Here is a 22,247-nt window from a genome sequence, read left to right as displayed (position 1 = left end):
CTTCCTTCCTTCCTTCCTTCCTTCCTTCCTTCCTTCCTTCCTTCCTTCCTTCCTTCCTTCCTTCCTAGAAAGGGAGAGGGAAGTGGCTAGTTGAATCCTAGTGGTGGCTTTATTTTTCCAAGCCCTCCTCTCTTATTTATCCTTCAGGTTTAGCTCTTGACTGAAGCAGGCCACTGCATAATGCTGGCATGTTCCTGGGCATAGACTGGCCAGGGAACTTCCTTCAGACACACTGTAAGCATGAGGCAGCCTAATGGTCACTTTCAGCAGGGAAGTAGCGAAGAAGGGTCATGTCTCTCCTAGACATGGGGAGAAGACATGCACCCTTAGGGGAGCTGCAGAAAGTCTCTCTGAAAAGAACTTGTCCTCTACCACCCAACTCCCCGAGGGGAGAGCACTGAAGCTTGTCTGGAAAATAGCTTACCTTTTACAGTGCTGTTAAACCTGCATGTCTGAATGTCGAAGGCTTCAAGGCTCACTTGCTCCAGGGCCTTTTCTCAATGCTCCCTACAGTGTGGCAGGAGTCCAGGCCCCGGGGAGCTGGGGTGCCCTCCAGCTCCACCCCAGAAGCAGTCTGTCCTAAGGGTGCCTCCCAGCCCTGTGCCTGCAGGCCCCTGGTGGCAGTGCTGGAGGACAGATCTGTGCTCCTGCCTGGCACATTCCCTTGCTGGGGACTCTGCCAGGGATGGCAGCCTTTAAACGCCTCATTAATATTCAAATCTATTCAAGTCGTTTCAATTTGAATTCTATGCATATTATCAGATAGAACAAAATGCAAATATATACAAATTCATCCATATGAAGAAATAAATAGGGGAAGCTGTGCATAATGGGATTATAATCATTCTCAGAGTTCGTCTCTCTCCTTTAATTCCCCAAGGCCGCCAGGTCTGGGGTTGTTCCTGATGTTCCCAGCTGGGACTACTTAGGGCCTAGGTTCTCTGAGGGCCGAACCCTTTATTGAAAGACAGTATAATGAAGTACTGGTTGTTTCTATCTGGCTCTTCAGGTAGAGTAGGAGGAGCTATAGTTAGGTGTAGGCAGACTCTGAGAGGTTCAGGAGCTGGCTTTGGCCAAAGTTGAACCCTCTCCAGCCCTTGGCAAGCCATACTGAATTGACCTGCAAACACCCAGAGAAGGGATTTCAGGGTCCCAAACATCACCACGAGTTTTGATGCACCGGTTGGACACCTGGATGAGACAAGCTAAACAAACTCTCCACTTTCTAAAATATTCTCTAACGAGAAATAGACTTCATAAAACCTTTAAAAGACATTGATAGAACTCAAAAAACGGAATAATCCTGAGTGACAGCCGACGCTCGCCTCTGGTCCATCAAGAGTAAAGAGAGATAGAGGAAACCATCCTCCAGTTCCCGGCCCTCACGTTCATGCAGTCTCCGCCTTCCTCTCAGCAGACCCTCATTCCAAAGCCAGGGGAGACACTCGCAAGTGCAGGCTGCAAGCTCGCTCCTACCTGCAGCAGATCAAATGCAGAAAGCCACGGCGAGCATCTGTCCTTTCTCTTGTACTGTTGCTGCTACAGAATCTCTATTTCCTTTCAGTTACTCCAAAGACAGGAGGAGGCCCCTGCTATATGGAGTTTTAAGGGGGAGTTCTCTTGCTCTATGCTAATGAAGACCAAGTCAATTGCTATTAAGAACCATTTAGTGCGATTTAACTACAGAATCTAATAGATGCGCCCCTAATCTCTCCCCTACGGAACCCAATGAGAGCAGTGACTCCATTGAATAATGCAGGCGCAATTTATGTCAATTCACAGTATAATAACCATTTCATTACTCAGCAACCTTTATTTAATAATCCCCAAGTACTCTATTTATAGATATAAATGACAGAGTAGGGGTGTCATTCTCTACCTTACAGAGAGGGAGACTGAGGCAGAGTTCCCTGGAGTAGGCAGGAGAATGGACCCCAAAGATGCTCATGCCTAATCCCAGAATAGGTTGCCTTATGTGTCTAGAGAAAATTGCCATGATTATATCAAACCTGTTGGGCCTGATATAAATATGAGGTTCCTTATAAGAGAGAGGCACAAGGCTGGGAGACAGGAGTGATGGATGATGAGAAATGCATGCTGCATTTGGGGTGATGGGAGGAAGGGCTGTGGGCCAAAAAATATAGATAGTCTCCTGAAAATACGGGAAACTGGATTTTTTTTCTTTCTTTGCAGCACCCAGAAAGAGCCCTGCCATCACCTGGGCTCTAGTCCCACAAGCCCCGTTCTAGACTGGACATCTCTGGAAATGTCAGATAAAATTTGTGCCATTTTAAGCCAGCAACTTTTCCAGGCCTTGTTAAGGCAGGGAATGAAAGGAAAGTGAGCCCACTACTGTCCGTCTTTTCGCAGCTGGGCTTCCTCTTCTCTAGCAGGGGATTCGGCAAATATTATGAGTAACTTTTTCTCACTTCCCCCTGGAGATCATGAGCTACTGGTGCTGTTTCGGAAGCACAGGAAATAATTTAATTCTTTACAGACAGTGAATGCCTTTAGATCACTAGGAAGCTGGCTTTGACAAACCACCTCACCTTTCTCTAAGGCCTTGGTTCCCCTAAAGTCACACAGAACCTAGCCTCCAAAGACACTAAAGCAGGTCTGAGGACTCTGAGCAGGTCGATGCTGAGCTCAGGGTCCATCTTAACACTTGGAAACATGGACAAAGAAGCCCTCTCCTTTGGTGAAAACCCTTCACAGTGTGGCAAATCACCACCCCTAAAGTATTATGTTTAGGGGTCACAAGAACTCTTTGAGGCAAGCAAGAGAGAAGCCATGATTTTAGGAGGATCAACCCTGAAGTCCCGTACTAGGCAGAGTCAGTGGCATCCTGACCATTGGTGTAGAGCCAGGGTTACATGCTTGGAGAGTTAAGTTTTGAACTGGGAGTGTTAGGCCTTCAGAAAGCTTTTCGCCAGTTGACAGACTGACACCACATAGAAACTGCACGTGACAGAGAATCATGGCCAGATGCTCAGTGAAAGCCTGGCCTGGGAGGATCTTCCTGATACTTCTTGCTTGATATTGGTATTAATTGTTTCTCCAGTGAATATGGTGGTGTAAAAGAAAAAGGCCCCCAGAGGGAGTGGCACAATTAGGAGATGCAGCCTCATTGAAGTGAGGAAGCATGTCACTGTGGGGGTAGACTTTGAGGTCTCCGTGTGACACTCAGTCCATTTCCTGTTGCCATCTGATCAAGATGTGGCCAGCACCATGTCTACCCACATACATCTATGCTCCCTGCCATGATGATAACGGACAGAACTTCTGAAATGTAAGCCATCCCAACAAAATGTTTTTCCTTTATAAGAGTTGTCATGGCCATAGTATATATTCACAGCAAAAAACAAAACACCCTAATTAAGACAATGGGCTGCAGTTTTCTCTGTGTTTTGCCTCATTTATAACACCCAGCTATAGTCAAGAGTGGTTCTCCACAGCCTATGCTATGTGTGGACCCTTGTGCCTTGGTGGACAGCAGCAATGAATACTGTTACCAAGAATCTTTCTGTTCATAGTTAGGCGCTTAGCCCATTACCTCCATGTGATGACACAGGAAATGCCCTAGGTTCCTAGTTTCCCAAGCACCTTGTGTATACCACCCTATGTGTAGGAACCTAGAGAGGAGATCTGGAGGAGGAATTGGCTGGAGAAACCATGCATGAGACTCAGATTTGGAGTTCCTAGGCTTTCATGGAAACTGCCACACTTAGTACCTTGTGTGACCTCAGAGAGGCCACAGAATAACTTAAGCTCATTTTCCTTATCTCTGAGAGTGAGAATAAAAGTTGATTTAGGGACAAAGAACATAATCCGTGTGCATGTGCTCTAGAGACTGTATACAGTGTATGAACATATGAGGGAATTTGTAGATGGAAATTTCTGTCCCACCTGATCCCACAGCTGTTCAGTCCCAAAGAAGCACACAATGGCTTATATTAATTATAAATGGTTTGACCTATCAGTTCAGGCTTGTTATTAACTAGTTCTTACAACTTAAATTAACCCATAATTCTTGCCTATGTTTAACCACATGGCTTGGCACCTTTTCTCAGCAAGGCATTCTCATCTTGCTGCCTCTGCATCTGTCTGGTGACTGAGTCTCTGCCTTTCCTCTTCCCAGAATTCTCCTACTCTGGTTGCCCCACCTCTACTTCCTGCCTGGCTACTGGCCAGCCAGAATTTTATTAAGCTAATATGAATGACAAATCTTTACAGTGTACTAGAGCATTCATTATCCCACAGAAGGAATGAAATCATTACCACCCATCCCCAGGGAGTACTTGGTGCTCAGGGGTACAAGGCAATAACAGTGATGGATAAGGCGGGGATGGTGTCAAAGCACTTCCATGGACTGGTAAATGACATATGCCATGGAAGGTAGGCATTATCCATAGCGATGGACATGGGATATGTGAGATTCATTTCTTACCAAGGAAATATTGGCTGGGTGCCTATTATGCATCCTAGTTCAACCAAGGCCTAGCTTAAGAAAATCTAGAAGTCTCCAGAAGGATGGTGAGCAAGGGGGAAAGAGGCACTAGGACATGCTGTGATAAGTTTCCTAAGAGGGTTCCATAGCGGGCTCTGGGAGGAAGAAAGACATTTGCTTTGCTCAAGAATATGGGGAGGGGGGTATAGGAAACATCCTTCCTGGTGGAAGAAGCTGAGTGCTTGGGGTGGGAGTTAGCCAGAGCTGCCTGGAGGAGGGTGCATTCCAGAGGGGAAGAGCACAGACGCAACTGGGCTTCAAGAGCTCTGAGTGGCTGTACTGCAGAGACAGGGGGAGAGTAGGAGGGGGGAGTTAGGTAATTCCAGGTTAATTGAGATAAACTCTGCAAGTCCAAAACTCCATCCTGAAACGTTGCCTCCAAAAGATGTTGGGGAACTAGCCAAGGGACCCCTATACTTGTGCAGAAGCCGGACCCCCTGTGTGTCTATGTCTGCACACCTGGCTATGGAAGCTTCCAGACTTCTTTGAGCATATGGACCACTTCATAATCCCTCATGGGTCAGGAGAAGTAATCTTGTGATTTTTTTTTTAACGCTGTTGTCTTGAGATCTGGAGGCCAAAATGTCTCTCACGTGTGCCTGCTCACTCTTTCTCCTGTCCACCTGTCTCTCCCAGCCATCTTGGAGTGTTTTCTCAACTCTCAGTCACCAGGACAAATACCTGAGACAATCAACTTATAGCAGGAATAGTTTTCAGCTTACAGGTTTGGGGGGGTCCCGTTCATGACTGAGCAAACCCTTTGTTTGGGGGTCTGGAGAAGTCAGCACATCATGATGGGGCATTGGCAGTAGAACAAAACCACCCAGCTCCTCACTAGGAAGTACAAGAAAACAGAAAGGGGTAGCCATTCTGTGATCTCCCTCAATGATGACCTCCCCCCCCACAGAGACCCAAAAGCCTCCTACTGAACAATTCTTAAAGGTCACAATACCACCCTACAGCAGTGCCCTGGAGATTGACTTTAATACGCGGTTCTCTGTAAGGCAGTCAAAATCCACACTGCAGTGTGGGATGAGAGGACCTTTGAGGACCACTGGCTCCCCTCACCCTCCTAGTGGCTGCTGGATTCAGCAGCTCAGGCATGTGAGTTCCCTTAGGTGATTTGGATTGAAGAAAGAGGCCCAGAGGCCTAGTGATGAGAACATCTTTTTTTATGAATTGAAAAATAAAATGACAGTAAGCAGCCAGCAGATCCCAGTTCACAATGAAATGAATATCAATGTCTATGGTGGTATTGACCTTGAAGATTTTTTTCTAAAAAAAATAGAACAAGAACTCTCGCGGTGCATTATGATAGACATTCTGACTCTCTTCACAATACAAAGCAGAAAATCTCCCTTTATGGACCTGGGCATCTCCCGTGTACAGTGCTGAGTTTAAAATAAACATTCTAAAGTGCAGGTGAAGAAAATCTATGCCTGCACGTAGCTGCATTCTTCCCTGTCAGCACAGATCATCACACAGCTTCCCTGGTTCTACGGAGGTCGGGCAGGGCTGAAAGTCATACTGAGAGGAAGGGCTCTTCATTCTTTCAAGTTGTAAGGAAGGCAGCGATGCTAATGACAGCCTGGCAACAGTGCCATGTCCCCAGTCCTCAGGGCTTGATCTCACTGTTAGGTTTGGCTTCCTAGACTCAAGACTGAATGTAATTCTTGGTTCCGTTCTCTCTAGCTACGAATCACCCGAGGGTAATGTAATATGAGAACCATTAGCGGTAGCTCCCTTGAGTCACCTTAAATCTTCTGGTTAGAAACATCTCTCAAACCTCTGTGGGCTCAGTGTCAGCAGTGTTCATGTGAAGGCCAGGGAGGGAAGAAGGTACAGAAGCCAGGTTCAGAGAAATAGAGAAGCATCCTCAAGTGTATCCAGATCAGTTGTGTGTGTGTGTGTGTGTGTGTGTGTGTGTGTGTGTGTGTGTGTGTGTGTGTATGTGTGTGCAGGCGCACGTGCTGTTAAGGCCCAGTCTGCTGGGACAAGCCTCAGAGTCTCTGATTTAGAAGGTTTGAGGCCTGGGAATGCTTTCTTCTGCCCATGGGATGTTGCTACTGGTGGATCAGCTGGCCTGCAGAGTACAGGTTGAAATGCACTATGATAGAGAAACTGGAAGCCCTAAGAAGGCCTTCATCCTCCCCTGATGGTATGTCAGAGCTTCTAGCTATCTATATACAGAGGAATGTGTGGCCACACCCTCAGATCCCTTTTTCACTACAGTTGTGAATGAGCAAGGTTAATGGATTTCATCTCAATGAAAGTCAATGGCAGGAAAGAAAGGGATAACTCTAACTGAAAGATAAATAAAACACAGTACAAAAATTTTAAACATTTTCTTTGGCATGAATTGGCTCTATTCATCTTAGAATGTGTTTCGATTATGAGAAAGAAATGTAGGTTTCATATTATTTTAGCAGGAGACCAGGAGAGGAAAGTAATAAAAGTTTCTGAATGGTATTTGATTCTGACCAACTCTAACAGTTATTTGTGCCTATAATGCATGAATTTCTATCTGTGAATTCCACTGTCCCAGTTTGGTGATGAGAAAATGCAAACCAAAAGTCAAGCCTGGAAAATGGGTATTTGTGTGGATTTGGAGCCCTGACAGTCACCGGCTGACAGTTCAGCCCTGATATGATCCCTGTGGCCCAGGGAGGGGCTCAGGCTGTGGGATAAATAGACAGAATTTGATGTCTTCCATGCCAACGTCTATCTGCCATGCATTCTTCCTCTGGATGCCGCTGATTCTATCTTAAAGATGTTTCTAAACTCTCAAGGAACTTCCATGTTTTCTAGTTTATCATAAGTGTCTATCTTAAGCCATTATTATGATTTTAAGCATAGCCTAGGTAGATAGGGGCCACCTTCCAACATGATTTCTGACACCAGGTAAGCTGCTGGCAGAAGCCAAAGCGAGGAGAATTGTAAGCTGAACGACATTCAGGCTCTCCTGCATTCCAAGACGCTTTTTATTTCTTCTTAATGACCATTATTAATCATTTCAGAACCATGTAGTCTGCTGACATTTTTACTATTCCAGACTTGACAAAAAAAAAGAAAGAAAAAAGAAAAAAAAAGACTAAAGAAAGAAAGAGGAGGCTTTTGATGTCCTGAAATGCCTTTTTATGTAGAATAGTTCCATTCTCATGGCACACAGCTAGCAGGAGTCTAACCTCTTCTTGAACCAAATGGGGAATAATTTTTAAAAATCTACTGAAGGGGGGTTGGGTGTGAGAGACTCTTGTTAGGAAATAAGAATTGGGCACTCCAAACACTAAGCTAAACAGGTGCTTGCGGGTGGAGGGAGGGAACCATGTTGGAAGCTTCTCCAATCGTCTTCAGCCTCACTGTTGGGGAAGAGGTGGCTCCGAAGGAGAATCGTGGGCCCCTTTAGGCTTTCCTGCTTGCTGACACACAGCTGCTAAGGCGGCACTGTGACTGGTATCCTTCCCACCTGACCTGGAAGATAGGGCTCTTGGGGTCTTGCACACAGGAACTTAGCTGCCATTTTGCCATCCTGTCACTTGTTAGTTGTGTGACCTTGAGGCAAAGCCTCAGTGGCCAGTGCTATCACTTGGGCCATACAGACCAGGCAAGATTGTGATAAGCCCTTCACAGGGGTCCCATCCTTCCTTCATCCCATCTCCACAACTCCAACTGATGCTGCAAGGACCAACTCTGAGGGGCTCAGATATACGTCATAACTCCAAGGGACAAGCTGACACATTGGAGTTAATAGAAAGAACAACTTCAAAGGGCTCTTAGGGCCATCAATACTCCCCGACCGTGCATCTTGCAGAGCACAGAACACCCGCTTCATGTACCTGACACTGGCATCTTGCTTCCTTGCCTGGAAGGACAGACACCCTATTAAACAGCTGCAGTTGGGGGCTAGTGTCCTCTAACAGTGCCATTAGAATTTAGTATCTTTTCCCAGAGATGAAAACAGATTTCCCCTCAACAGTCTGCTTGGGAACCCAGGGCTAAGGACATCTCCTTGCAGGTTGGGAATAGTGCAACAGCACTGATTACTGGATGTGAAGCAGTTGACACCCCGATGAAGGGAGGGTGTAGGACCCACAGGAGCATGTTGATGAGAGCAAGGTGGATCTTCTGTGATCAGCTCCCTTTTGGGGAGGACGTCAGTAAACTCAGAAGTATCTGCCCTCGCTGCAGGAAAATGCCGGTGAAATGAGATTGCTCACTCCTCTTTGTGCAGCTTCTTCTAAACCAGTTTGATTATTATTAATTGAACCCACCTAGCTCTAGTCTTCCTGTGTAAGATTCCTCTGAACAGTCTACCTTTACAACCCAGTGTGTTCTGGGAAACTAAGTCCAGCCTCTCTCAGGGAGGGAGAACTGTGGCTATCGGAAATGGAAATGTTGTCTCATCCGCCCCTTTTTTTGTCCAAACTCCTTGCCTCCCGATAGCCCTCTAGGCTTCCAGGCCCAAGCTGCTGGTTACCCTGCAGCGTCTAAAACCACTGGGCATCCATCCCTCTGCAGTCTGCTCTGAGCTCACGCCAGGGCTTTGCAAGCGCGGTTGCTGCCACCATCAGGCTAACTTCGGGACTGCAACGTTCGGCGTGCATCAGATTCCCCAAACATTTTGCCAATTGCTGTTTCCTCAGTTGCCCCTCACACATACTCAGCACCCTGTGTAAGAAAATGGCTCCGGAAGCCAGTTCTCCAAAGAGTTGCAGTTCGGCGCAAACATGGAGTGAACTCTGGCATCTACAGCCGAGGAATAGAAAAAGTGCAAGTCCCACAATACAGGGAAGGGAGATGCTGAGGGATTAAGTGGTGGTTTCTCAGCCAGGCCGCAGAGGACCGGAGTCTTCTTTTACAGCACACGGATGCACGCTTAACTTTCTGTCCCCTGAATGCTTGCTTGCCCAATGAGCCAACTAAGCCCCAGTGTGATTCGGAAGCTGTCATAGCTCCCAGCATTGCCGAGGGTGACAGGTGGACTGTCACCCTGCACCAGAGTGGAGTCACCTGTGACATTTGCAGGTGACTGACAGAAATAGGCACTGACATGCACTGAAGAACAGAAGGGCACAATGGTTTCTTTGCTGAAGCTCAGGAGTGACTGACTTGCCAGGGGACGCTTCTCTTGGCAGTGTCCCTGGTGACCTGGTGAGCACTCAAGGCTCAAGCACTTGGAGGAATGGATTTAAATAGACCTTAAGCTTCCCCGCGACTCTAGCCTGGGCGCCTCAACATCTTTATGTGCACTGACACCACGCTTCTACGTTGTTCTCCCTTCTCATACGTCTTTGCATTTCATCTGATAGTTTGCCTTTGTTCATAGACTTCTAGGTACCCAACAGTGTGCTAGGCACCAGATTGATAAAAATGTAAGGTATTTTAACCAACCAATTCTGAAAATTCCCTCAATTCCTTGACTTGCAGATATGTAAAGGTGGGGATGGGGATGGGGCAGACGCAAAAGGAGTTACACGAATAATGTCAATTACTTTTCAGCCCCGCCCCTTCCCAGGCCCCAAAGGCCTGGAAGTCTTGAGCCTTCTGGGTAAAGATGACTTCCAGAAATGTGACATATGAACTTAGCAAGAGTGTGGAATCATAAAGAACTAGAAGTACAAGACCGGTCCCCTTCTGAAGGTCACCTCTGGGACTCAGCTCCCTGATCTTTATAGGGAACAGCTAGAATCCTTTTTGCTATGCTCGGACATGGGTGATTAGTATGAATTATGTGAACACGCAGAGGATGGAGCTTAGTGGCAGAGCATTCGTGTAGTGAGGCCCTGGATTCTGCCTCCAGTGCTGAGAGGGGTGGTTTCGGGGTGGGCCATGAGAACATGCTTTTCCTTCCATTCCAGCCACTGCTATTGTCATGCCTCATTTATGTGGATGACCTAAAGTCGTTGGAAGCCACCAGCTTCTCTGAGAGGCATCAACTCACACAAAATGGTGAACTGGACTGGAAAGCCCTTTGGTCAGACATCACCTCTCTGGGGGATTCTGCCCGCACTGATATCAGGAGAAAATGAAGTATTGTTTGTGAAAATTGTGCTCTGCAATGTCTGGATATTTACATAGATGTTAATTATCAATTATTGCCACTACTATGAGCAACAATGGTCAATCCCATTGCTGGGTGTCAATGGGACCTAGAACGCCTCATCTACCTACCGGGAGGACTAGCCAAAACCACCCAATTGTTGCTAAGAGATAGGACCCTGGAAACCGGAGAGCTGGATGCCTTGACCCGTCCGTTCTCATTCCCTTTCTTATAAGTTGGCTCCTGCATTTCCGATGACCTGAATTCTTTTCTGAGAACACTTGCAGCAGAGCCCTGCTCAACGGGCCAGCCTCAGGCAAAACACTCAGATAGCTACTGCTTAGCAAATGTCGCTGACTACTTCTGGTAGGACATTTGAGGATATTGTCCCCCCACTGAGCTTCCTGCCAGCTGGCATCAGTTCCTGAAAAGAAGAGGCCCTGGAAGACCCAGATGAGTCTGACAACAGTCTGTACTCCGCACGGCAGGTTCTTTGGCATGGCAGATCTTTCTATCATCTGGGTAACTTGCAACCTTGTTTTCTCCCAAACCAGCACAGTTCCTTTCTCTTGCCAGAAAGATGCCCCAGACATCCCCCCTTCCTCTCAGGGCAGTGCTCCCTCTGTCTCTGTAGCCTTCGGTTGTCTTCAGAAATAGTCAACTCTCATCCCTCAGACCAGCCAATCGCCCAGGTATCCTCAGCATTCCATGTCTCGGGTGTTTGAGTTCTCTTCAACACCCATCTCTGCCTTCTCTTGTGGTGGGGGGAAACCAACAGTTAGCCAGGCTCCTCACTGCTATTCTCTTGCCCACTTTTCGTTATCTGCGCATACCAGCCACGAAGGAAGACGAACTAGAAAGAGGTGAGTGTCCCAAGCTTTCAGACCCGTGTGAAGCACAGGGAGTTCCAAGAGTAACAAGAGAATCCCCAAAGCTCTGATTCAGAGAAGACTCTAGCCCCTACGCTCCGATCTTTTTGAGATGCTGACGTCATTCTACCAGTCCATCCTTCAAAGAGCTATCGCGTTATTCTCAGCCACGAGCCAGCCAGCTTTGCCCTACGGAGGTTTCTCACACACTGCAAACACGCCCATTCTAGCCCCTGCTGCTGAGACCGGCACATTCTAGTCTACACATCTTCTTGTCTATGCACGTTCCAGGTACAGCCTGGACTCCTTGCTTTACACGTTGTCTGGAGCACACCCACATATCCTTTGAGAGCAAACAGACATGGCATCTCCTCTGGATACCACTTTCTGAAACCCTGCTCTGTCCTTGATGGTTTTTGAGCACCATTCTGAGAGCCTTCGTGGAAGGGTTGGCTTCCTGTCCAGAAATCTGGCTTCACCTAGCTCTGTAATAATCCCTGATGCCACACCTACCACACAGTAGGCCTGCGACAAGCACTGTCGAGTGGCCAATAGGTGAGTTCCATGTCACAAAATACCATTTGCTCAAAAAAAAATAAGGAGAAATCAATGTTGCCCACTGAGACATCAGACTCCATGGAGTTGAGGGGTGGGGGTGGGGGGCATGTAGAAGGATGTGAGCCATGTGTATTTCTTTTCACTGAAATGCTGCTTCTGAATTTGTTCCCATCATGTCAGCATCAGCTGGGAAGAATCTGAACTTGCAATAGCTGTCCATCCAGTGCTTTTCTTCAGGGAAGCAAACCACCTAGACTCTTCAGCCTGATGTGTCTAAGACAGACTCAAGCAAACGCAGGTGGTTTCCATTTCAACCATTCAAAATCAGGGACTGGGCAAATTTGCTTGACCTTGCCGTTAGAGACATGGACAGGTCTGTGTGTACGTGGGGGGGGGGGCATGGAAAGGTTTCTAGGTTGCCAGGAGAAACCTCTCAGGGTATGTAGGAAGTGTCTGCATGGCCATGGTGTTAGCGAGCATTCCCAGGAAGGAATTAGATGGCGATCTTCCTCCCATTCAGCGCAGCACACATGGGCCCCAACAAAAGAACTATGTAAGGCACAGAATCCACCCATACTGGCCACTATTCCAAGGCCTAAGCTTGTTTCCAAGTGTACCCAGAGAATGCTGACATTTATTTAATCCTCATAGTGGTGTTGACTGTGTACTCGTGGAAACACTCTATGCTTACGGAAGATATTTGTTTCCAAGCCGCTTATGCTAAATTGCCATGATATAAAGGAAACACTTATCCAATATTGACATTTACTGACTTCTGGAAGTATACAGCCAGCCAGAGTACTTTTTTCCCCCCTCTGGGAGAGAACAGGTCAAGGATAAGCGTGATACTTGATGTTAAGCTCTGAAAAAGCAGGAAGTGAATGAAAGTTCATGCTGGTATCCTCACTTCCTGTGACCTTTCACTCCATGGCACAAAGTGGGTTGGGTTGGGGTGGAGTCAAAGCTCTGTTGTGCTTAATCCTAAATCTCTGGCAGAAAGCAGGATACCTCATCCCTTGCATGCCTGGGAGAGAAGCATTTTAATGATCTAGAAGGTAACTAGAGTCTCATTTGATGTGCGTACCTAACTGGGTAAATTCTGATTTCCCCTTAGGAAAAGAAAATGCCACACAATGACATATGGAACTGCGCTATGTGTCAGTGAAGTTGACTCTCGCTTCATTCTTTTAGCTGGAAATAAAGTCCTGCTCTATTTGCAATGCAGGTGTAGCAGCGAGAATCCAGGCACGGGGCTCTGGCTGGTACTTTGTTCCCTCTGGCTTGGTGATAGCAGTGACTGCTCTTGAAACTCCATGGAATGGACAGCCCCCAGCCAAGCAGCCCTAGTTGAAGCTTAGGAGTCTAAGGATCCTGGAGTATTCATTGGCTTTATGGAAAAACTTGAGCTCCCATGGCTGCAAGAGCCGTCACTGAAGTGAGAATTGCCGCCATGGTGATTCAAGCATGGGTAAAGACGTGTTCGAGGTCTCACCCACCTCCTCTTCTGCTGGATTAGAATATGACTAGGAACAGGCACAGGTCACCTTCAGGGCCTCTCTGTCTCTTAATTGACCCCAATTTTAAAGATATCGGCACTGTTTTTCTACCTGGAAATCATCTCGACATATAAGACATCTAAGGATAAGGACTGGTTGCTGCTGAGGTCACATGCATGCCCACTTTGCTCCTCACATCAGCCCCATCTCCATTAAGACCCTAAAAAAAAAAAGTATTCTTGGCCTTTCTCTCCACTCCTCCATCAAAAGCAATTTTATTTTTCCTCGTTCCTGTTTCTAAAACAGTTTATCTTTTTTATCTCCTTGGAAGAAAAGTACTCCACAAATCAAAGGTATCATTAGTATTGTTATTATTTTGCTATTGAAATCTCTTGAATTCACTCTGGATTATTCATGTGCTTTTTTGGGTCTGCAATATAATACTGCCTAAGTCACCCCCACTGGGCTAAACAAAAATGAAAAATTGCATCTTCAGGCCTAATCCCTGGCTCCACCCCGTCTCCTGCTGGCCCTGGCTTCTACCAACAGAGGCACACACACCAGGCAGGGCTGCTCCTTGGTACCATGCCTAGCTCACTGCTGCTTTTCTGAGTCAGATCTTCCTTCCTGTACCCATGGCATCCTCCCAGTGCCATGCTCCGATGCTGACCCCACCCACACCCTCGTGCCCCTGGGGCGTTTCTTTTCTAACCTCAATAGCTCTCAGGGCTCCCTGTTGGGCAGCAGCCACTGAAGCCATCCACATCATCCCCTATAGGCATGCTCCATTCCCCCACCCAGAAGGCTTGTTAAAGGAGTAGTCCCACATCCTTGGCAGTGGTGCTCGGAGTTTCCAAAATAAAAGAAGTGGTTTTTCCTCCCCTGGATGTCATGTCGCTGGGACACCAGCAGCAGGGGTGGGGGTTCCTACTCCTCATATGCCTCATGGCACTAGGACATTTCTGGGTAAGGACAAGTATCCCTAGTGTTGCTTACTTGCATTTTCTTCTTCTGATCTCCCTTTGCCTGAACCTCCCTTCCCACCTTTATTTTGGGGGCACCCGCTGACATGTTTGTGCTCTTTACCCAAGCCAAGCTCTTTCTTTTCTTTCTCTTCCCCACGAGAGCGCTTGACAAACTCAAGCTTCTCGCAGTGGCCTCTCTCCCTCCATGCTTCCTATCACCCCCATGGCTCGTGCACCACGGCCAGTTCTCCCCCACCCACTCCGTTCACCCCCTATCTGCTTGAAGCTTTTCTGTTTCCTTGGAGATTCAGGTTGTCTTGCAACTCTGCCATCCAATGGCTACCTGGTTCTCCTTCTGATGTGTCCAGATAATCAAGAGAGCAAGGTCTATTAAGGAGATGGATCCTAGATTGATCTTCAGCTAGGAGATGCCCCACAGGGAAAATGTGAGTTTCTTTTTACTCTAAATGTTCAGAACATCAAGAAGCACAGGCAAAGCAAATACACCTTCTGGGTTGGGCAGAGTTGGAATCCGGTGACCATCCCATCACTGGGTAGGACAGGACAGTCTGGAAATGCCATTGCATTGGGGGGGGGGAGGACACTTTTCCTGAAGCATGTGCAGTGGAAGCTACCGTGTCTGCCCCACTGCACGCTGCCAACACGGACTCAGAACATAAGATGCAAGCGAAGCAGGGAGTCTCCAGTCCTGCTGAGACCCTATTCCTTCAAAGTTGCCTAAGAGGTGCCCGTACAGGGTAGATGGAATGAGGCTGGAAGATTAAGGAGGGCATCGAAGGAAGTAGTTGTGGTGAACTGAAATGATAAAGGGGGAAATGTAGCCAGTTCTAAGTATCTGGATGACAAGGGAATCGATTCTTCTTCACCCAGGGGCAGAACATACCGTTTCTCTGCAGGAGGTAAATTGTGCTGTGACATTATCCTTCTCTATACAAAGCACGGCCACCCTGACAGCTGAGGGGGAGAGGCCTCTACAGCAAGAGAGCAACCCACCAACAGCATATGCTGGCAGCTTTCCATGCCCTAGCATGAGCCAAGCCCAGAGACATTGACAGGGCGGGAACAGGGGACTGTCCCTTTCTACTGCCACCTTAAGAAAGAAAGAAATACTTGATATCAGTGTACATAAAAAGTCCAAACTTTAAGAGAAAGAGCCAGAAATATTACTGACATTAACTATTCTGCCCTCTCTCAGGGAGACTCATAGTCAACAGATCAGAAGGGAAACTTTAGGAATTTAATCACATGCTAATGAAAACTTTACAACATTGGGAGGGGGGATCTGGATTCTGGGAATGAGGGTGTGAGAACTGCGTCCCCAGAACGCCAAGAAGACACACGGGTTCCCACTGGGAGAAGTGCTGGGTAGCAGATGGCTGTCATCAGCATGCTAGATAAGGCCCTAACGAGATCCTTGACTTCTCATTCCCTCCCAGTGAAGGACTGTCCTGACCCTTTATGCATTTCTGTGGGAAAGCATCCAGAAGGCTCCGAGTGTAGGAGGCAGCGTCCAGGCAAGTTCCCTGTGTGTGGAGGTGTGTCAGTTGTGGTTGTGACCTCACTCTTGGGCTAGAAAAATCACAACAGGGGCCGTCTAGAACCATACGGGCTAGTAGTCATTTCATGTCCCGTTGAAGGTGGAACTGCTCGATCTAATAAGTTAACCAGTACGTGATAGTAGGTACAGCATAGCACTAGGATATATATGGAAAGTCAGATGGGATCTTCTGGGGGAACTTACAACACTCCAAACAACACTCATATGTTTAAAAATGTTCAGTAGGGCCAGAGAGATGACTCAATTGGTGAACATGCTTGCCACCAAGGTGATGAACAGAATTTCACTCCCAGGATCTACATGGTGGAAGAAGAGTACTAGCCCTGCAAGTTGTCCTCTGACCTTTGCACATATGCCCCCGCGTGTACCGCTGCCCAAGAGCAGGCACACACAAATAGAGAAATGTCAGATGAGGGACATTGTAAATGTTCAGGAATCAAGTCAAAAGATCTCCATATCGCATTACAACTAACCAGTCAAACATCTTCCCTCCTAACTGCTATGGTGATGCTCCTATAGTCATGATTCCTCGTGCTCAGAGCAGGAGGCTCCTCAGATTGTCTGGGTCTACTTTGTTCTCTGAATCTTCTTGAGGTTGATGTGAAATTCCGTGGACTACACACCCACCTTTGGATGTTGCAAGGCAAGCTTGGGAAGACCAAGAATAAGAAGATGATTCAATTGCATGAGGCTGTGGCTCTTTTCTCCTGCCCCCGGGGCTAAGAATGAACAAAACAAAGCATTGACCCTCAGTAGGTAAACATTTAAAGATTCATATGAGGCAGTCAAGAAATAGCTTGGTACTGAGAAAAGAATGAGCACAGTAGAAAACACACTCTGTAATGATGCAGACAGGCAGGGAAGCACTTAGACACCTATAGGCTTCTTATGCCAATCTAAGGAAGCACTGGCCAAGCTTCTAAAAATACAAAAGACTGACAAAAACTTGCTTGAGTTCCATGTGTTATGTGAGAATGTGTGTGTGTGTGTGTGTGTGTGTGTGTGTGTGTGTGTGTGAGGTCCCTTCTTGTCTCGGGAATTCTACAGGAAACTTCCTAAGAAAATTAGTTAGGAGGCAAAGGAGAAAGGGAGTCAGTGTATGTGTGTATGTGTATGAGTGCTCATATGCAAGCATGCACACATCCCAGTGGGAATACAACCAAATCTGTCTCTGTACCAGGATTCTGGGATGGCTCTTCTTCATCCAGCCTGAAAACTTGTGGAAGTGCTATTTATCTTCAAGATGCTCTAGGGATTCCTATGAATGTGTGTACAAACTCATTATAAATCTGCATAGACATGATTTACACATACTCCTAGGGGAAGGGGCCCCGCAAGTTTAATCAGGAGGGATGACTGCAAAGTTTGACCTGAATGAATAAGAGGGAAATCTACAGTGACAACAAGGACTGGGGAAAGAGAGAGGGAAGCCTGGCTTTACTTATATTTGCCTTCTCCTGAGGAGAGAAGCAAGGAATACAAGCTGTTTGCTTGCAAAGGCAGCCACCCATGGTGATGTTCATGCTTTCTCGAAAACTTTTACCCTTCATTTAATCAACAGATGGACGTTCTCTGTTGTGGATTTTTTTTTTTTTCTGAGAGTCCTGTCCCTCCAAGAGCTATGCTGGCTGGCACAAATGCTGCCTCAGATGGCAGAGGCGGCATTGGCATTCCAAAAGAGTGGGAAGGAACCAACCGGTCCTTCAATCTCAATTCCACAGGTGACTGTTGATGCCTTTAGCTATGTAGGCACTTAGTTCTTCTCTCCCTCCACCATGGCCAGCCCCATGACTCTTAGTGGCAAGGAGCCCAGAGGTAGCCAAGTTCTTTCTGGGGAGTCCACCTGCTAGGCTGCAGAAAGGAAGCAATCAGCACCAGGGGCGAAATTCCATTTCATACACAGAATCCAGTGCTCAGTGGGATTCAGAATTCAGCCTTGCTCAGGGAAACGGGTGACATTCAATGAAACTCTTTACAAGCTTTCTTTCCCCCAGTCACTGCAAACACCCGCCTCAGAACGTCCGTTAATGGCATCCCTTTCTGCAAACTGTGCAAACCTCACACATTTGCCTTAAACACACTCGGGCAAGTTAGACCTATTGGAGCTGAAATCCACCTACGCCAGGCTCCCCTTCTCCAACCTGGCTGTGAAGGCTAGCAGGCACCCAGAAGTTCCGAATGGCCTGGCTACAGGCTACTACCTAATTAACATACCGGGTGCATAAAGAACTCATCTGCAAAGGAGAGTTTGAGTTGGACGGGGACAAGAGAGAGGAGAAAGTGCAGCCGCCCCCTGTCCTCCCAGCCCCTTCCTCCCGAAGGGAAACCAACAGTACCATTTTGTTGCATTTGCAAAAGCAAAGAAGCGACGCTACTTACTGCCTCTGGCCCGGCACGGAGACCCACGACCAGAGCCAGCTCCCGAGCCTACCCACCTCCCAGCCCTCTGACTCCCGCGCCCCCGCCGCCGCCGCCGCCGCCACCGTCGCCGACTTTGCTCCAACTCCGGCGCGCCCGGTTCCTACCTTGACTGAAGAGGAAGAAGCAGAGGAAGAGCAAATCCAGCTGGAAAGGTCTCATTCCTCAGCGCGCGGGCAGCCGGCGGGGCAACTTGGGCGTGCAGTTAGTTCTCTTCAAGCGCGGCGGCTGGGCTCGCGGTGCTCAGCCTCCGCCGCCGGTCCTCCCGGGTTCCTGCCGACCATCTATCTGTCCGTCGGTCCGTCCCTCCTCCGGTCCGCTTCGGTCTTGTTGTGTCTCGGGCTATCTGCAGGCAGTCGAAACCAACGCTTGTTTTCAGCCGCCTCAGGAAGCCAGGATCCTCAGCAATGTCCCCACTCGGAGCAGATCCATTCTCTGGCTCTTGGCATCCCAGGCACACGGCTTCCTCTGGCGGGCTCCTCCCACAGAGAGCGAGCGAGCAAGCGAGCTAGCGAGTGACGAGTGACAGAAGGGCTCCTTTCACAGAAGCTGGGGCGGGGGAAAGAGGGAGGGGAAACAGGTCATAATTAAAGAGGAAACACTTGGAAAGGGGAACGCTTTGCAAAACGGGAGGGTTGCAGAGAAGCGTTGCTTTCCTTCTTTCCCCTAAACAGGGGATATTCAGCTTTTGTTACCATTACTGACCAGAACGCATAGTGAGCACCGAGCGGAGCTGTGACTTTTTGTTCACACGATGTTATGTTGTTAAAAGGGAGTGAAGTTTCCGATGATTAGACTCATGCACATGCATCAAAATGTGCCTGCCTTGCTGTTGCACGAGGGATTGGCATCTGGGCTAAAAGGGTGTAGGGAGAGGCCAGGAGGGGTACATCTTTTCCCAGAAAGGACTTAGCCAATGTGTGTGCCAGGAGGGAGTTGAAGAGAAAAGCATGCTTTGCATTTGGGGACTTTCCTGGTGTGTGTGTGTGTGTGTGTGTGTGTGTGTGTGTGTGTGTGTGTTGTGCGGGAGGGTGCTCCTCAGAACAAAACTGACCTATAGTTAGAATAACAATAACGATAAACAGTAATTTTGGCTTCGTCCTTGGACATGGTTCAAGTGCACCATGTGTGAACTCAGTGTATGCACTCAGCATACACACACACACACGCACATACACACACATGCATGCACACACATACACACATGCATGCACACACATACACACATGCATGCACACATACATGCATGTATCAATTTTTTAAAAAGCAAAATACATTTTAAAAATAAAAAGAAATAGAGTAGTGTTTCTTTTTTCTCAGTTTGAAGTCTATGCCATGTAGGACAAAAAAATAACCATCCCATGAGTATTGAGTATTAGGAAACTCAAGGAAAGCCTTTTCCAGGGAACACAAACGACTTTTTCCAGGGAACACAAGTGTCTTCGTGTGCCCCAAACACAGACCTTAGGATAAGCATTGAAGTGCAAATGAGTCCTTTGGGAGGTGAAAGTACCAGCCTGGGAACACAGGAGTCAGAGGAAGGCAGGCATCCTACCCAGCACTCATCACCAAGCAAGCTTCATTGTGGGTACTGGAGCCAGGGGGACAAAAGCTCTTCAGAGGGGCCCTCAGTCCCTTACCCAGAACCCGGTCAGTTCACAGCCCGGCTCCTCGCCTTATTTCTATTAATTCACGGTTAGCTCCTCCACAAACAGGAGGCTTGCTACTAGCCAGAGGCCAATGCTAGGAGTTGGAAGCAGGGAGTGTATGTGTGTGTGTGTGGGGGGGTGGAGGTAGGGTCTGACTCCCTCAGAGATGGAAAGCCCCAAAGAGGAGCCCCCTGCAAGCTGGTGTCAGCTCATAGGACCCTCTGCAGGGGGCTAGAGGTCAAGAATTCTGAAATAAGATGTGATGGGCTTTTACTAGGGGTAAGCTAGTCCGGGAAGACTGGTTTCTTTATATGCAGAGCAGAGGAGGGATAGGGCAAATGACCACAGGTCATTCTAGGAAACTCCAACTGGAAGGGCGAAGGGCCGGCTTTGGATGTGTCCCCTTGGGCCTGAAGTGGGAGGAGCCCGAGAAGGCTGCTGTCTGCAGTTCAGTTCGTATCTGGGAGAGGAGGGTCTAACCTAGGGTCTGTGACAGTCCTGGGTAATCGATTTCAGAAATACACCGCAGGTGCATCCTATGAATGCTCAAAAGGTCTTCCTGGAGAGCTTGCCCCTTTTCTATCTTTCTCCTTTCCTTGGCTCTTTTAATAAAAAACAAGTAGGTATATGAGTGTTTGCCTGCACATTGTAAAGGCACCACCTATGCTTGGTGCCCTCAAAGACCAGAATAGGGCAATGAGTCCTTTGAAATTGGGGTGATCGAGGGTTACACGCCCCCACGTGGGTGCTGGGACTGAACCCAAGTCATCTCCAAGAACAGCAGAGTTCTTAACCATCAGTCACCTCTCTAACCCCTCTTTTGGTATTTTAATGAGCACCTGTGGTTTTTTTTTTTTTTTTAATTTGAAAGTGAGCTGCTTGCCGACAACATATAGCTATTTGGGTCTTATTTTTCATTCACTCTGTGAATCTCTAGCTCTTTATTTTGCATTTAGACTAATGGCATTTAAAGTGGCTATTGACATAGTTGGATTAATAGCTACCATATTTCTAACTGTGTTCTCTTACTGCCCTTATTCTACTGATTTATCTGTTTTGTTTTTCCATTCTCTTTTTCTCTGGTTTTAATTGAGCATTGCATATTATTCCATTTTCTCCCGTCTTGCCTGTTAATCATACTCACAAATATGCTTAATAACTAGGAACACATCCATAATCCTAGTTACTCAGAAGGCTGAAGCAGGAGGAATGCTTCAGTCTAGGATTTGGGGGTCAGTCTGAGCAACATCATTAGGAGATCTTATGTCCAGAGCGCATGCTCTCTCTCTCTCTCTTTCTGTATGTATGTGTGTGTGTCTGTCTGTCTCTGTCTTTCTGTCTCTCTCCGTCTCTCCCTCTCTCTCTTTCTCCGAGTCACCGAGTATTTGTTTAGCAGGAAGTAGTGTGGCTGTGTCTTAGAACCTCTGGCTATGCTATGGGGAAGCTCTCAGTTAATCAGTCTGTGAACTGAACGCCCCGGTGTTCTCTAACAGATTCCCTTTTCACCCCCACATTGTTTCTCCACTTCTTGCTGTTGTTGTTGTTGGTGGTGGTGGTGGTGGGGTGTGTGTGTGTAGTGAGACAGAAGCCAGGGTACGATAAGCAAGTACCCCCCTTCCACTGAACTCCCTCCATTCAGTCTTCGCTACTTGGCGTTCCCATTATTTCAGTGACTACTTTACACCAAGCTTCAACTACAAAGCCACGCCCCATAAGCTCCAGGTATCTCTGCCCACCACTGCCTGAAGTCATCCCCAGGTCGGACTTCAGTGTCTCTCTGTGGAGGGAGGTGCTATTGTCTCAGCATCCAGATCCTTAGTGTGGGCTCGACCTTAGGCTCCTGGGAGTGACAGCCCCTCGTAGGGAGACAGTCGGCCACCCAGGGTAGATAAGCGTGTGGAACATCTGTAAACTCCCATTCCATCTTCAGGGAGAATTCTCTTTCAGCCGGGTCTCGGCAGCAGAGGGAATGCCTTGGAAGGTATTTCAGGGACCAGAACCTGAGGGTGAGGAACCTGTTGGAGCGCAGGATCCTGGAGAGAGAGGCTTTGGTATCGGTGTCTGATATGTGGAAGCTGGGCTTTTTCTTTCCTTTCACAGCCTGTAGAGCAGTCCTGGGAGAAAGAGCAGAGAACCCTTGCCTCGCATTTCTGTCCTCACCTGTTG

The 22,247-nt window shown here is 47.7% G+C and overlaps 1 protein-coding gene across 6 annotated transcripts in view; it reads right to left on the bottom strand.

Moving 5' to 3' along the window:
• Kirrel3 (kirre like nephrin family adhesion molecule 3) overlaps nucleotides 1-22,247 on the bottom strand; it is a 562,524-nt gene that overhangs the window by 537,791 nt on the left and 2,486 nt on the right. For 5 of the 6 annotated variants that reach the window (XM_026779208.1, XM_026779203.1, XM_026779205.1 and 2 more), the window contains exon 2: nucleotides 18,540-18,981. In XM_026779208.1, the coding sequence (XP_026635009.1) occupies nucleotides 18,540-18,594 (55 nt within the window). In that variant the 5' untranslated portion in view covers nucleotides 18,595-18,981. Of the gene's footprint in view, nucleotides 1-18,539; nucleotides 19,049-22,247 lie in introns of those variants that run through there. The other variant, XM_013346296.2, reaches the window with a different exon arrangement.

Source organism: Microtus ochrogaster, chromosome 5 (assembly GCF_000317375.1).
Source record: "Microtus ochrogaster isolate Prairie Vole_2 chromosome 5, MicOch1.0, whole genome shotgun sequence".
Lineage (NCBI taxonomy): Eukaryota > Metazoa > Chordata > Mammalia > Rodentia > Cricetidae > Microtus > Microtus ochrogaster.
This window is presented reverse-complemented; position numbering and strand designations above follow the sequence as displayed.